Below are 14,210 nucleotides of genomic sequence, written 5' to 3'. Positions count from 1 at the left end.
GGAAAGAAAAAAGATCTTTAAAATACACTGAGAAAAAACACATAAATAGGGCACAATTGTTGAGAATGTTTCTTCTGTCTGCTACAGAGTTGGCATCTTCAGGAGTCATTAAGATACGAATCCAGGATAGGCTTGCCGGGTCCTGCTATCCCCCCACCCCAGCAGGAGGTGGGAGGCCCATCACTTTTATTTACTGCAGGCCACCCATGGAGCGAATGGGGCCTGGTCCAGGCTGCTTTGGAGTGTGGAAGCATAGACACTACCCAGTAGGAGCATATCTACATCAACCGTACCGAGTAGTCTTCGTCCCATCACCCAGTCATGTCTTTGAGCCATTTCTTACAGCACAGCCATATTAGCTGAGTCAAAAAGCCCTCCTGAATATTTCAGTTTTGCACAGTTTGTGAAAGCTGGAAGAGAGGGAGCTTTCCTGACCTCCTCAGACAGGCCATTCGCTAAGAGGAGGGCCACAGCAGAGAATGCATGTGTTGATTCTGTGATTGCGGACTTGGTCATTGGTAGATCTTTGTATGTATTGAGGACAGCATGGCTATTGAGTTTCTATGGGGGGGCTTGTTACAGACATGTATCAATAAAGGCGTTATTTTTAATAAAGGAAGTTGTTTCTAATGGTGGTGGTTCTATTGAAATGCTGTGAAGTGTTGATATTCCCCCTGGCCCAACTCCATGTTGGGCGGCGTTTTTGATTGCAAAGAGTCCAAACTGAAGGAATTAAATGGCATAGCATTGTATGTGGGCTGTACTAGCTGTTGGTTACAACCTTCCATGGCCGAGGGGGGAGTTGAACCTTGATCTCCTACATTCTAGTCTGACATTTCAACACCTACACCACACAGGCTCAGGTAGATCAGAGGAAGTGGTGCGACCCCTTTTGCATTGTAACCAAGAGGTGGTTTGCCACCTTCTGTCATGTCTGCATACTATTAAGTCATGCCATTCCTATGTTCTCTGTTCCCTGTATTGATTTGATCATACTGTGTAACTCTATGCTCTCTTTTTATGCTCATGTACTGTGACCATTATATTCTGGCCTAAAAACAAAAGTACTAATGTTGAGACTGTTATCTCTGAAGCCTGCTTACAGACCTTGTACTAAATGGTAACTCTTCACAAGAGACAGAAGGAGTCGAATTCCTTGTAATCTTCGAGCTTTCTCTGGCCAGACAAAGCGTTTGTGTTTCTCATGTGAATTGGGACTTTCGCGCCTTATTGCTAACTGCCCCAGGGGAGGGCGAATCCTGCTCTTTATATCAAAGTGCATGTGCTTGTATTCTCATTCCTGCCAATCCTATTCATCTTTGGAGGTACCTGTGAACATATATGGATCTCTGTAATAAAACCTTTTCATCCAAGACCCTTGGGTACTTGCTGTGAGGGATTTGGGGATCTATCTGTCATGGACTGCCACACTAGAACCGACACACTCCTTGTCTGTGCTGCTTCCTTCTTCTTTCTTCTGGCTCATAAACCTTTACTTCCTTTGCAAATTGCAAAGGGATATTTCTTCATTTCTTAGGAAATTATCCGTTGGTTTGTTTAGAGAATGCATATGCCATTTCTGTATTCCTGGGGAAAGCAGAAGGGAGTCCAACCCACAAGCAGAGGGGCTGTGGCTCAGTGGCAGATCACCCGCTTTGCAGAGCACAATGGGACTGCCATAACTCCCTAATCCCCCATGTTTACATTTGGGCAATCCAGGTCTGCTGCAGTTGCTGTACTTCAGGATACTGATCTCAATCCCAAACAGTTGCTGCCAAACCACTAAGTAAAGAAATCAACCAGTAAAGGCTTGCATGTGTGCAACTATGCACCTCACCACTATTCTGTGGGATTTAACCCAGGGTTGGCAGTTTTAATCAAAAGAGCCCAGAAAGGACAAAAGTCTTTCAGAGCAGAATGAAGTTTCACCTGCTGTTCTGTGACTCGCTATCTTTATAGGAGTTGTATAGTCACAGTTATGACACCCAAAGGCCAGACGTTGTGAAAGGCCACTGAATGGTCAACATGTCAACACATGCATGAGTACTCCTCGGTGCTGCTCTCTTCTTTAATAATAGTCTATCCTTCGCCGTTTTAATCCTAGTCTTTTTAACATGAGCCTTTGTGGCAGCCCTGGACTCAGAGGATGGAGCAGAGACCCTCCCTCCTCAAACATGCATGTGCACGCCTGTATGGATGTTGCATGTTGCTTCTTGGCCTTTCCTTGGACTCGGTGTTAAAGGGATCGGTAAGGAGATAACAGTGAGGCGACGTTGATGGTGGCGTGCCGTCTGCAGCTCTCATCCTCAGGACAAAGCAAGCCTTTTGAGAATTGATCCCACACCCCCTACAAGGACAAGCCAGGCACTCACTCAGTGCCATTGCCCAGGAAGCACCGAAGACAAAGTGCACTTGCTTGAGTGTAACACGCACATTCCGCTTCCAACCAATGAAGACACCTGTCAGGGTCTTGGCATCCCCTGTCATGCTTCGGACTGGCCTAACCTCCTAGAAGCCTGTGTGAAAGGTTTGAACTCTAATAGAACTTTGTGTGCCACAATGGTGGAATATCGTAAATGGAAGGCAAAGTTAATATCAAGGCAATGTAAAACTGTCTAATCCAAAAATAAAGTGCAATGTGTTCTGTGTGGATTATACAATTATAAACCAAATAGCTACACACACACAATACAGGCTGCCAATAATTGTTAGGAGAAATATAGAATATTTAACGGGTGCAATCAATGAAGCAACATAGGATCCAAACACAAATCTCCAGTGAAACAATAAATGTCAGGCCATTCAACAGGTATCTCAAGGATCCAAAAGTAAGTCTCAATCAGATAAATGAATAAAGTCCAATTTCCTAGAGTAACTCAGTGTATAATTATGGTGTGCTTTTCTTCACAGATGGTGTCGGGTGGATGGACAGCATCTTCTGAGCAGCCCGACTCTCATGGCCTGTGTGAGCCACTGTTTGAACAGTGACGATAGCAACTGTGGCTGCCTGCTCCTCTCCCTGTCCTGGGAAAGCTTATCGGTCTATTGGCCACAGAAGAACCATTGTCATGTTCAGAAGCACCTTTGGAGCTTCTGAACTTTCTCAAATGTCTTCAACCCTAGTTGCTTTGGTTGTTGTGGATTATCCGGGCAGTATAGCTGTGGTCTTGGCACTGTAGTTCCTAACATTTCGCCAGCAGCTGTGGCTGGCATCTTCAGCGGTGTAGCACCAAAAGACAGAGATCTCTCAGTGTCACAGTGTGGAAAAGATGTTGGCAGGTCATTTATATCTACTCAGGAGGGTGGGGTTGAGCTGAGTCATCCTGTAAGAGTTTCCCAGGGTGTGGAATGCTAATGGAGGGAAGCTTCACTGTATCCTGAGGAGGTTCTTTTGCATATGGATTGGTGCTTGATGTGCTAATCTTCTCTGCAGGGCTATTGTCGGGTGTAGAGTGTTTTGTTAGCCTGGTGTTTTTCAGGACTGGAAACCATGCTCTATTCATTCTTAAAGTTTCTTCTTTCCTGTTGAAATTGTGCTTATGCTTGTGAATTTCAATGGCTTCCCTGTGCAGTCTGACAAAGTAGTTGGAAGTGTTGTCCAGTATTTTGGTGTCCTGGAATAAGATACTGTGTCCTGTTTGAGTTAGGCTATGTTCAGGTTGTCCAAGTCTGCAGTGTCTTTCATGTTCCTTTTATTCTTGTCTGGATGCTACGCTTCGAGGTCCCGACATAAACTTGTCCACAGCTGCAGGGTATACAGTATATGGTATCTCCCTATATGGATACATTGATGGATAGCGAGGTATGCACTCTGAACAAGCTCTTTCCACAGTCCACAGATTTATATGGTTCCTCCTCTGAATGGATACGTTGATGGACGTTAAAATCTGTACTCCGAACAAAGCGCTTTCCACAGTCCTCACAATTATATGGCTTTTTCCCTGAATGGATATATTGATGGATGTAACATGCTGTACTCTAAGCAAAGCTCTTTCCACAGCCCTCATACTTACATCGTTTCTACTCTGTATGGATATGTTGATGGACAGTTAGCTGCGCACGCCAAGTAAAGCACTTTCCACAGTCCACACATTTAAATGGTTTCTCCCCTGAATGGATACGTCGATGGGCGTGAAGATGTGCATTCCTAGCAAAGCTCTTTCCACAGTCCTCACACTTATATGGTTTCTCCCCTGTATGGATACGTCGATGGACAATAAGGCTTGAACTCCAAGTAAAGCTCTTTCCACACTTGACACATTCAAACGGTTTCTCCCCTGAATGTATACGTTGATGGGCAGTAAGCTGTGCTTTATGAGTAAAGCTCTTTCCACAGTCCACACATTTATATGGTTTCTCCCCAGTATGGATACGTCGATGGCAAGTAAGGGATGGACTCTGAGCAAAGCTCTTTCCACAGTCCTCACACTTATATGGTTTCTCCCCAGTATGGATACGTCGATGGACAGTAAGCTGAGTACTCCAAGCATAGCTCTTTCCACAGTCCATACATTTATATGGTTTCTCCCCTGAATGGATATATTGATGGGCAATAAGTTTTGAACTCCGAACAAAGGTCTTTCCACAGTCCACACATTTAAAAGGTTTCTCCCCAGTATGGATACCTCGATGGACAGCAAGCTGCGTATTCCAAGTAAAGCTCTTTCCACAGTCTACACATTTATATGCTTTCTCCCCTGAATGGATACGTTGATGGGCAATAAGGTTCGAACTCCAAACAAACGTCTTTCCACAGTCCACACATTTAAAAGGTTTCACCCCCGTATGGATACGTCGATGGTCAGTAAGGGATGGACTCTGAGTAAAGCTCTTTCCACAGTCTTCACACTTATATGGTTTCTCCCCGGTATGGATACGTCGATGGACAGTAAGCTGTCCACTCTGAGCGAAGCGCTTTCCACAGTCCACACATTTAAAAGGTTTCTCCCCTGTATGGATACGTCGATGGACAGTAAGGTATGTACTCTGAGCAAAGCTCTTTCCACAGTCCACACATTTAAATGGTTTCTCCCCTGTATGGATACGTCGATGGACAGTAAGGTATGCACTCTGAGCAAAGCTCTTTCCACAGTCCACACATTTATATGGTTTCTCACCTGTATGGATACGTCGATGGACAGTAAGCTCTGGATTCCGAGCAAAGTTCTTTCCACAATCCACACATTTAAATGATTTCTTACCTGTATGGCTAAGTCGATGGATTGTAAGCTCTGTACTGTGAACAAAGCTCATTCCACCGTCCACACATTGATGTGGTTTATCTCCTGTGTGTTTTCTCCAATGTATATCAAACACTGATTGGCAAAGGAATTCTTTTCTACATATGGGGCAAGTGATTCTTCCATGGAATGGCAGGATGTCCTGGGATTCAGCACCCTGAGAAGCAGATGATTCATTCCTCCTCTTCCATCGTCTTTGCTGTTCCCTTTCCAATGGGAGCTGTTGTGGTTCTTTCTTAGGCTTTTTATGTGGACCATCAGCCTCTGGGGAAAGAGAAAAGATTGGCAATAAAGGAGAATCAAGGGGAAAGTTGTCGGATAACGACGGAACAGAAATCACTTTAAGGGGAACAAATCCTTCTATGTATTAACCAGCTGCTTTCAGTTACAGTAAGCATGAAAAGATAAAGCTGTATTGTCTCCCCACAGTCATATAGCCCAAGCTTCAAACACAATAAAGCTCTGACAAAGGAAGATGCTTAAAAAAAAAAGGAGAGGAGGCAAAGGGCACTTCTCCTGGCCAGATACCAGCTGCTGGCTGAGAGCGATGAGGAGTAACCACAAGATAGTTCCCAAGCTGCTGGCTGCAATCCCAGCCTGTCTATAAAACCAAGCCACAGAAGCCCAGGAAGTGTGGAAGCAACATGTCAGAACCTTGCTCTGACTGTGACTGCTCTGCTGAGTCTTGCCTTGCTCTTGACTTGCCGTGTGACCCCTGGACTGCACCTTGACCTCGTTTCTGGATAGCCCTTGCTCTGACTGGTAACTGACTTACATACCTCCTGACTTGGCTTGCGGATTCTGGACTTGGTACTCAATCCTGGTTTTGGACTTGTGCTCTGACCTCAAACGGGACTTGGACTACTCTGCTTGGGCTGGCCCAGCCCCTGACATCCATATTTCTGAGGCTAACAGTGGCTGTTTTATATTGTCATTAGCTTGCTTCCATTTTAACATTGATAATTCATGTTGTGATATCTGTAGACGGACCTCAGTACATAAATAAATAAATACTGTATGTAACTGAGCAGTGAAAATAAATTGCTTCCATGATTAGGCACCAAGAGAAGGTTGGGGAAACATTCGAACCAGCTGATCTTTCTCTTTCTTCTGGGTCCTACAAAACTGGATTTCCTTTTCTTTGCAGCATGGAAAGACAGTCAGGTCTGGCAATGAGAAGTCCTCCTTTTGGGGAAAGAAACAGAAGAGCTACTGCATGGGAGTGGAGGGGGCTAGAGCTTGGATTCAGAAGAACCTGTCTGCTGATCCCAGTGGTGGCCCAGAGTAGAGGAGGGAGCAGGGGACTTCAGCACAGGGAAGGGAAGTCCTAGCCCAGACGAAACCACTAGGTTTGGAAGGACTCACTTTCCTCCACAGGCAGGAAGAACCCAACATCCCAGTCTGACACGATCGAATGTGACCTGGCTGGGTGAAGGAGGGGGACTTGCCACTTGAAATGTACCTGATTACCCAGCCAGGTGAAGTTGGGCTGGCATTGCCGCATGTTCCATGCCTACGGATAAAAGAGGGCAGGCATTGTCACCTGCTATGCTCCTGATCCCACAGGAGTGAGGGGGGGTGCTGGCATTGCCACCTGCTCTATGCTTAATCCCAAGGGGTGAAGGGGTGGGTGGACATTGCCACCTGCTCTGCTCCTGATCCCGGCTGGGTGAAGGGGGAATAGACATTGCCTCATTCTCTATGCCTGACCATGGCTGGGTGAAGGATGGGTGAGTATTTTGCCTGCTTCACTCCTGGTGCCAGCAGGTGAAGGGGGACGGGCATTGCCTCCTGCTCAGCACTTGATCCTGGCCTGTTGAAGGGGGACAGGCATTGCCTCTTGATCCATAAGTGATCCTGACCAGGTGAAAGAAGAGGTAGGCATTACCACCTGCTCTGTGCCTTATCCAAGCTGTGTGAAGGGGGACAGGAATTTCCACCTGCTCCATGCCTGATCACGGCTGGGCTAAGGGGGGTGGGCATTTCCTTACACTCCACGCTGGCTCTTGGCCAAGTGAAGTGGGGCGGGAATTGCTGCCTGCTCTGTGCCTGCTTCTGACCATGTGAAGGGGGGGAATTTCTACCTGCTCCATGCCCACTTGCTGCCAGATGAAGTTGGGGGAACGAAGGGCATTGCTGCCTCCTTCCCGTCTGGCTCACCACCCGGTGAAGGTAGAGTGCGGGAGGGAGGAATGGGCCACCTCGCCTGTGCTTCCCACCATGGCGCGCTCCCTGGAGGGATGGGCTGCCTCGCCTGGGCTTCCCGCCACTTCAGCACCCTGTGGAGGCACACCAGCATAAGAGATGCCTGCTTCCCTGCATGCTCTGAAAGGCCCACAAGCAAGCTCCAGTGACATCCCATAAGCTGTTCTTTTCAGTTTAATTTACAAAGTAAGACAAGGTGAGACTGCTAGATATATGGAAGCCCAACCTCTGCCTGCACATGGACCGGCCTAACTCGCCTACTGAGAGTCTATATTTGAAGAGCTCCATGGTAGTCCTTAATAGGAGCCATTTCTGCCTTCGACCACTGTGAATAAAGGGAAAGGGGAGCCTTACCCAGAGAGGCCACAGTCTGACGATTGTTCTCCATGACTTCTTTGTGAAGGCTTCTTTGGCCCGGATCCAGCATAGCCCACTCCTCCTCAGAGAAATGCACAGACACCTCCTCAAAAGTCACCAGAGCCTGACAAGAGAAAAAAAGAAACCTTTAAAAATGGATAGGGAACTGGCTGAATAAGTGTGCCCACAGAGTTGTCACAGGCATCACATCAGATTGGAGGGAGGTATCCAGTGCCAGAGGGGTCCGTATTGGACCCATTGCTTTGCAATGTTTTTATGATTGGTCTAGACAAGGGTGGGAAAGGATTTCTCAATAAATTTGCAGATGATACCAAACTGGGAAGAGTAGCAAACACACTTGAAGATAGGGGGAGAATTCAACAAGATCTGAACAAACTGGAACAGTTGTTGGACTAGAAGGGTCTGTTAGGCCCCTTCCAACTCTCATTCGATGATATGATTCTATGATTCGCTCTTTCCTCTCACATAATGGAACGATTCTTCTCCTTCTAAGCACAATCAGACACTTGAATACAGGATTCAGACTTCCATCAGATGTGTTCATTTTCCCTCCGGTGAAGAGCAGACAGGACAGAAGAGAAGGGCGGAAAGGGGTTCAGGGAGGCACACATGATTTCCAGTTCCACACTTACCCCACCTAACCACAGAGGAGCTGCTTTCTCTCCATCGCAGAGAGATGGGAAAGGATACTTCATTGGTTTCAAGGCCTCGCCTGGAGGGACCAAAGAGAATCAGAAAACATTCTGAGCTTTCCAAGTATTGAGCACCTCAGTTTTCCCTTATGGAGGAAGAAGATTCTCCCTCTCTTGGATCATGGTCACAACTACACTTGCATCCTTATTTAGGAAAAATTTTGATTCCATACATTTGAAAAATCTACTCTAGCGATGGTAAAATAGTAAAATTTGCTTTGTTTCTCAGTGGTACAAAATTCACAGTCTTAAGAAAGAAGACCTCTGAAATGCAAAGAACAGGCAGCCCTAAACCCTCCAACAAAATCATAGCTACCACACCCCAGATTTTCTGGATACGTGGCAAGATCAGTACATACGAAAATTGGCAGGCCTGCTATACGTGAAGTACCATTGTCCATTGAGCATAGAGGCATTCCCTCTACCCATCTCCCAGCATAGGTCCTCCACCAGGGTGACCAAGGCTGTTTCGCTCCCATAAGCAGGTATAAAAGAAGATCAGAAGGATCGAAAAATTTGTCTGGTCCCAGAAACCCTGAAGGTGAAAGGGTAAGATCTCCTGGGTCAAACTTTCAACAACTCTAAAAATGATTAAAATGAAAAGAATGACAAACAAACAAATTGGCATCCTGTCACCATCTGGCCCCATCACTGCTAATCAAGGGTCCAAGTTAGAACATATGGAAGATATTTTATGTGAGAAGTGATGAGCAAAATAGCTGCAGCCCTGCACTGAGCGAGTGGCCTGTTACTACCTGAGACAGGCCCTTCGTTGCCATGGAGACCATGAAATCCTGAAGTGCTCCAGACCAGGCAGCCTCGCCTTGAACTATGTTACTATGACCTCCTCAAGGATTATCATTTTGTTTCTCTTCTTCTTGGTCTAATGCATTATCTATCCAATTTTTTTAAACAGTAATTTACATCAATCGTCATTTTTTGTGTTAGGGGGCACCTTTGTTCTCAATGCCCGTACAGATGAAACCAGAGCTGTGTTGGGCCAGAAATATTTTTGTTGGATTTTCTCCCATACATTTAGTAGATTCCCACTTGCACCATGATCATGGTTAAACTACAAATCCCTACACTATTCTTCACCCTCCATCACAAACCTACTGTCATTTTTAGAAAGTAGTTACCCAACTGGCTAACCATGTTACTTTTGCATGCATATAATATAACTGGAGTTGGCCTAAACCATTATTTTTCCAATTATTTGGGGATTATAAATCAACTTTATTTTCTTCTTTAAAGGGATATTTCGAACGTAGGAAGCTGGAACGTAGCATCCTTTCCCCACTAGACAGTGCGTGTGTGTATGTAAAAGTAGCTCTGGCTGGAAGACATACAGAGAGCATAAACTGCCCTGTTTATCTTACCCAGAAAAGCTCCTTCGTGGTAACACTCCTGCACAATCTTTTTCTGCACCTGAAACAGAAAGGGGGATCCCAGAAACAGGAGACGGTTGAGAAAGGGAACAGGGAAAAGGTGGTTATGGGGTTTTCTAAAAATGTTGGGGCAATCCATATGGATTTCGTTGATCATATCTTGGGCCCAACATACTACCCAGATGAGTTGCTCTTACCTGCTGCTCCTGATTCTTGGTATCTGCTTGGCTCAGGAGGAACCCTTCTGCCAGAGAAACTGCCTGGGAACTGGTCTCTGGCCCACATTCCCTGACCCAGATCTCCATCTCTGGGGGCAGGACGGCCAGGAATTGCTCCAAGACCACCAGGTCCAAGATCTCCTTCTTGCTGTGCCTTTCTGGCTTCAGCCACAGGTGGCAAAGATGATGCAGTCGGCTGCAAGCCTCTCGGGGCCCTTTCATTTCTGGGTAGTGGAAGTGCCTGAATTGCTGGCGCTGCATATCTGAAGGGGGGAAATCCTCTCCCAGGCTCTTCTGCATGGTTCCTTCCACCATATCCCTTCCGCTCTCAGCCTCAGTGGCATCAGGGCCTTTCCTTGCTTCTTGACCAACTGATTCTGGCTCTTCTCTCATCCTCCTTTCCTCTCCAAACAGGGGACCAGCGGAACACCTTCCTCCTCTGCCGGATTCGTCTATAAAAACAAGTGCCAGATCTATGACTGCCGGCAAAGAGAAGACTGAGTGGTTGGACCTATATATCTAGACACCTGCATCCAAAGAGGTGACCCGTGAATTACGAAAGCTGATGGCACACCCCAGAATCAATAGTGTTTGTAAAGAAAAAGTTGTATGGAGCAAGTGAAAAGCAGCTTCCACACAGCAAGCAGAAAAGTTCTGCTCTGCTTAATAATAGCATTGCATAAATATTCTTGCAGCGCTCAGAAACCAGAAAAGATTACAGGGCACCAGGAATGAGGTACATATTTAGAAAGTGGTTGTGGTGAATTTAGAAAGAGTAGGCCGGTCTATCTACTTCTTTGGTCCTCTATAATCCCCAGATCTCTTGAGTCTAAGGAGGAGTTAGTGCTGGTTTTCTCCACTTTAGTCCGAGGACTAACAATGCTTCACAAGCATTTCTTCCTCTCACAGAGGGTTCTCTGGCTAACCCTCTCTGGTCAAAAGCCAGACTCCAACTCCTTTTCGCTCTCTTGTTTTCTTTCCAACTCCAACTGACAGCTTCCCCAACATTCCATCCCCAACTGCCATTTCAGGCAAGCCAAATTTGGGGGGGGGGGGGGAAGAAAACTTGTCAATCACAGCTCGCTGACGGGAAATCTGAGCATTTGAAGCTGAGTCTGTCATATGTCCCACCCTTAGAGACCATTGCAATTAGGAGTCGTTCCATAAACCTCTCTGATGCAATGTGGTGAGCCATGTGTGAAACCAAAGTTATTAACAATTAAACAGCATTAATACTTATATATATATCAAAACATGATGAGTGTGGAAAGAGTTTCACTAAAAAAGAGCACCTTACTTCCAGCCTGAAGCTGGAAGAGCGAGATCTCCTGGTTCCTAACTTTTACCAACCCTGTCCACATCCCTGTCCAATGATTAAAATGAGAAGAATGACAAACAACCAAACAAGATGGCAACCTGCCACCATCTGACCTCATCACAGCTAATTGAGGGTCTGAGTTAGAACACGTGGAAGATATTTTATGTTACTATCTGAGAATGATTCTTGCTTGGCATGGAGACCCTGATATCCTGAAGGCCGCTGGATAATGTGGCCTCGCCTTGAATTATGTTACTGAGCCATAAGATCTCCCCAGGGATTATCATATTGTTTCTCTTCTTTTGGGCCCAATGCATTATCTGCCCAATTTTTAACAAGAATTTCAATTCCTATCTTTTTCTTTACCCTCAACCACAAACTTTACAGGCATTTTTAGAAAGTAGTTACCCAACTGGTTAGCCATATTACCTTTGCATGCATGAAATATAATTGGAGATGGCCTAAACCGTTATATTTGCAATTATTTTGGGAAGATTACCAATCAATCTTTTTTCTTCTTCTTTAAAGGGATATTCCTAAACTGGGAAACTGGAACTGAGCATCCCTCCCACACTGAACTGAGGCAAGTGTATAAAAGCAGCGCTTGTACACTCAAGGAAGACATGCAGAGGGGACAACTGCCCTGTTTATCTTACCCAAAAAAGCTCCTCCGTGGTAATGCTCCTGCACAATGTTTTTCTGCACCTGAAACAGAAGTGGGTATCCCAGAAAGGGGAGAGAGGTGAGAAAAGGAACAAGGAAAGGGAGATCCTTAAAAAGGAGCTAATCCATATGGATTCTGAGGGTATCGTTGATTGTATCTTGCGCCCCATGTACGACCCAGGTGTGTCCCTCTCACCTGCTGCTCCTGATTCTTGGCATCTGCCTGGCTCAGGAGGAAGCCTTCTGCCAGGGCCACTGCCTGGGAACTGGTCTCTGGCCCACATTCCCAGACCCAGCTCTCCATCTCGAGGGGCAGGACGGCCAGGAATTGCTCCAAGACCACCAGGTCCAGGATCTTAGCATCCAAAATGTCGGGCGTCTTCCGGACCAACGGATTCCAGCTCTCCCCTCATCCTCCCTTCCTCTCCAAACAGCCTCTACCTGGACCAGTGGATCGCCTTCCTCCTGTGCCAGATTCTTCTGTAAAGACAAGAGCCAGATCTATGAGTGCCAGCAAAGAGAAGACTGAGCGGTCGGACCTCTAGATCTGGACACCTACAATTAAAGAGGTGACTAAAGAGGTGAGTTACAAAAGCTGACGGCACACCCCAGAATCAAGGTGTTTGTAAAGAAGTTCAATGGAGCAAGCGAAGCAGAGCTTCCACACAGCAAGCAGAAAAGTTCTGCTCTGCTTAAAAAAAGCAATCCCTGACTATAGGCTAAGGATTCCTGCAGCGTTCAGAAGCCAGAGAAGATTATGTGGCACCAGAAATGAGGTACATATTTACAAAGTGGTTGTTGTGAGGTTAGAAAGAGTGGGCCAGAAGCCGAATGGAGCAACTTCAAGTCCAAGAGATGCTGGACCTCTCTCATCATGCTGTAGACAACTGGAAAAGATCTCAACAGCAGTTCATGGAAGCCAGCAGAGCTATGGAGGAGCCAGAAAAGAGGACGGGGACCCGAATTTGGAACCTCGGAAGGCCCCACCCCACCGATTTTCCTCATGTCTTTCCACCTGCCTGTGCTTTTTCCTCAGGCAATTAGCCTCTATTGTAAGAAATGGCTCAGAGAGATGCTCTTAAAAAGGGACTCGGACTATAGACTATTCTACTGGGTTCTGTCTATCAGTGTTGGATGTGCAACTTCAGTATCAATGAACATATTCATATTAACTTACTGAGGTTTTGTTTCAGTAGTATTTGATCTTTTTTTTGGATTTGTTCTTTCTCTTAAAAGTCTGCAATCCATACCCTTCTATTTTATTGTTTAGGGAACGTCTCAGCCGTTGATCGTATTGGCTCACACCGTATAATCCACATGGAGTCTCAGTGAGAAAGGGGGATTATAAACAACATAAACAAAATAAAAATGAAAGAGATGCCATTTTGCTACAGCTGGCAGACAGCAAGAGAAAGCAGAGAAAATACAGTAGAAGGTGCATGCCTTATTCCAGGAAGAATTCAGCTCCACCTCCAGCGAAGAGGAGCTTCCAGAAAGCTAGCACAAAAGCCCTTTGGAGAAAAGAAGCCCTCTGGTTAATCGCCCTCAAAGCAGGGAGGTGTTTTGCAAAAGACGTATTATTGCATTACTTACCTAGTTTGCAAAAAGTCCTCAGCCGCTGCCACCTCTCCCCTTCAACCAATAACACCAGCTACAGACAGGAAGTGACTCTGCCAGGTCAGGTGCCCTCCCCCTTTCTGGCCTCTCTAGGAATGCAGGTTCCTTCCCTTTAACCCTTCGGTGGACTCTCCAGAAAGTAAAAAAGAGTCTTTTCTGGCTTCGCCCTGCCACAGTGTGCATTGGTACATTGAAACAAAATAAAAACCACTGTCACATTGCAGATCATTGTTTAGAATATAGGCAGCACCATAAGAAACAACCACACACCCACTCCTTCATGGTGCCAGCATGGCACAACAACGTGATTCAAAGCACAGATACTCACTGATCCTCAGGATTTTTACAAGGGGTAACCCCAAATCAGGTGGTCATGGACACATTGAGGGATCTGATTATGAGTTTGGGGTGTATCTTGAACATTACTATGAACCATCTCTGCAAGCCTTCTCAATTCTTTCCCCTGCCCAAAATCTGGCCCTGATGCCCGT

The 14,210-nt window shown here is 46.0% G+C and overlaps 1 protein-coding gene across 1 annotated transcript; it reads right to left on the bottom strand.

The window, feature by feature from the left end:
• Nucleotides 1-2,720: 2,720 nt before the first annotated feature.
• Nucleotides 2,721-12,141, bottom strand: LOC129328026 (zinc finger protein ZFP2-like). Its single transcript, XM_054976764.1, has 6 exons — nt 12,096-12,141; nt 10,101-10,573; nt 9,895-9,943; nt 8,456-8,535; nt 7,800-7,926; nt 2,721-5,504 (listed from the first exon to the last, which is right to left on the bottom strand). The coding sequence occupies exons 2-6, from the start codon at nt 10,512-10,514 to the stop codon at nt 4,021-4,023; spliced, it is 2,154 nt and encodes a 717-aa protein (XP_054832739.1). The 5' UTR covers nt 10,515-10,573; nt 12,096-12,141; the 3' UTR covers nt 2,721-4,020.
• Nucleotides 12,142-14,210: the final 2,069 nt, after the last annotated feature.

This window comes from Eublepharis macularius, chromosome 4 (genome assembly GCF_028583425.1).
Source record: "Eublepharis macularius isolate TG4126 chromosome 4, MPM_Emac_v1.0, whole genome shotgun sequence".
NCBI lineage: Eukaryota > Metazoa > Chordata > Lepidosauria > Squamata > Eublepharidae > Eublepharis > Eublepharis macularius.
The sequence above is the reverse complement of the archived record's forward strand: the minus strand, read 5'-3'. Positions and strand labels throughout refer to the sequence as shown.

What these genes read in the sequence shown, in the direction of transcription:
- LOC129328026 (XM_054976764.1), bottom strand. Translation starts at nt 10,514, where the DNA reads ATGAGAGAAGAGCCAGAATCAGTTGGTCAAGAAGCAAGGAAAGGCCCT. An exon ending in CCAAGAATCAGGAGCAGCAG is followed by an intron (nt 9,944 to 10,100) that starts GTAAGAGCAACT and finishes TTTCTGTTTCAG; the next exon opens with GTGCAGAAAAAGATTGTGCA. An exon ending in TCAGACTGTGGCCTCTCTGG is followed by an intron (nt 5,505 to 7,799) that starts GTAAGGCTCCCC and finishes CTCTTTCCCCAG; the next exon opens with AGGCTGATGGTCCACATAAA.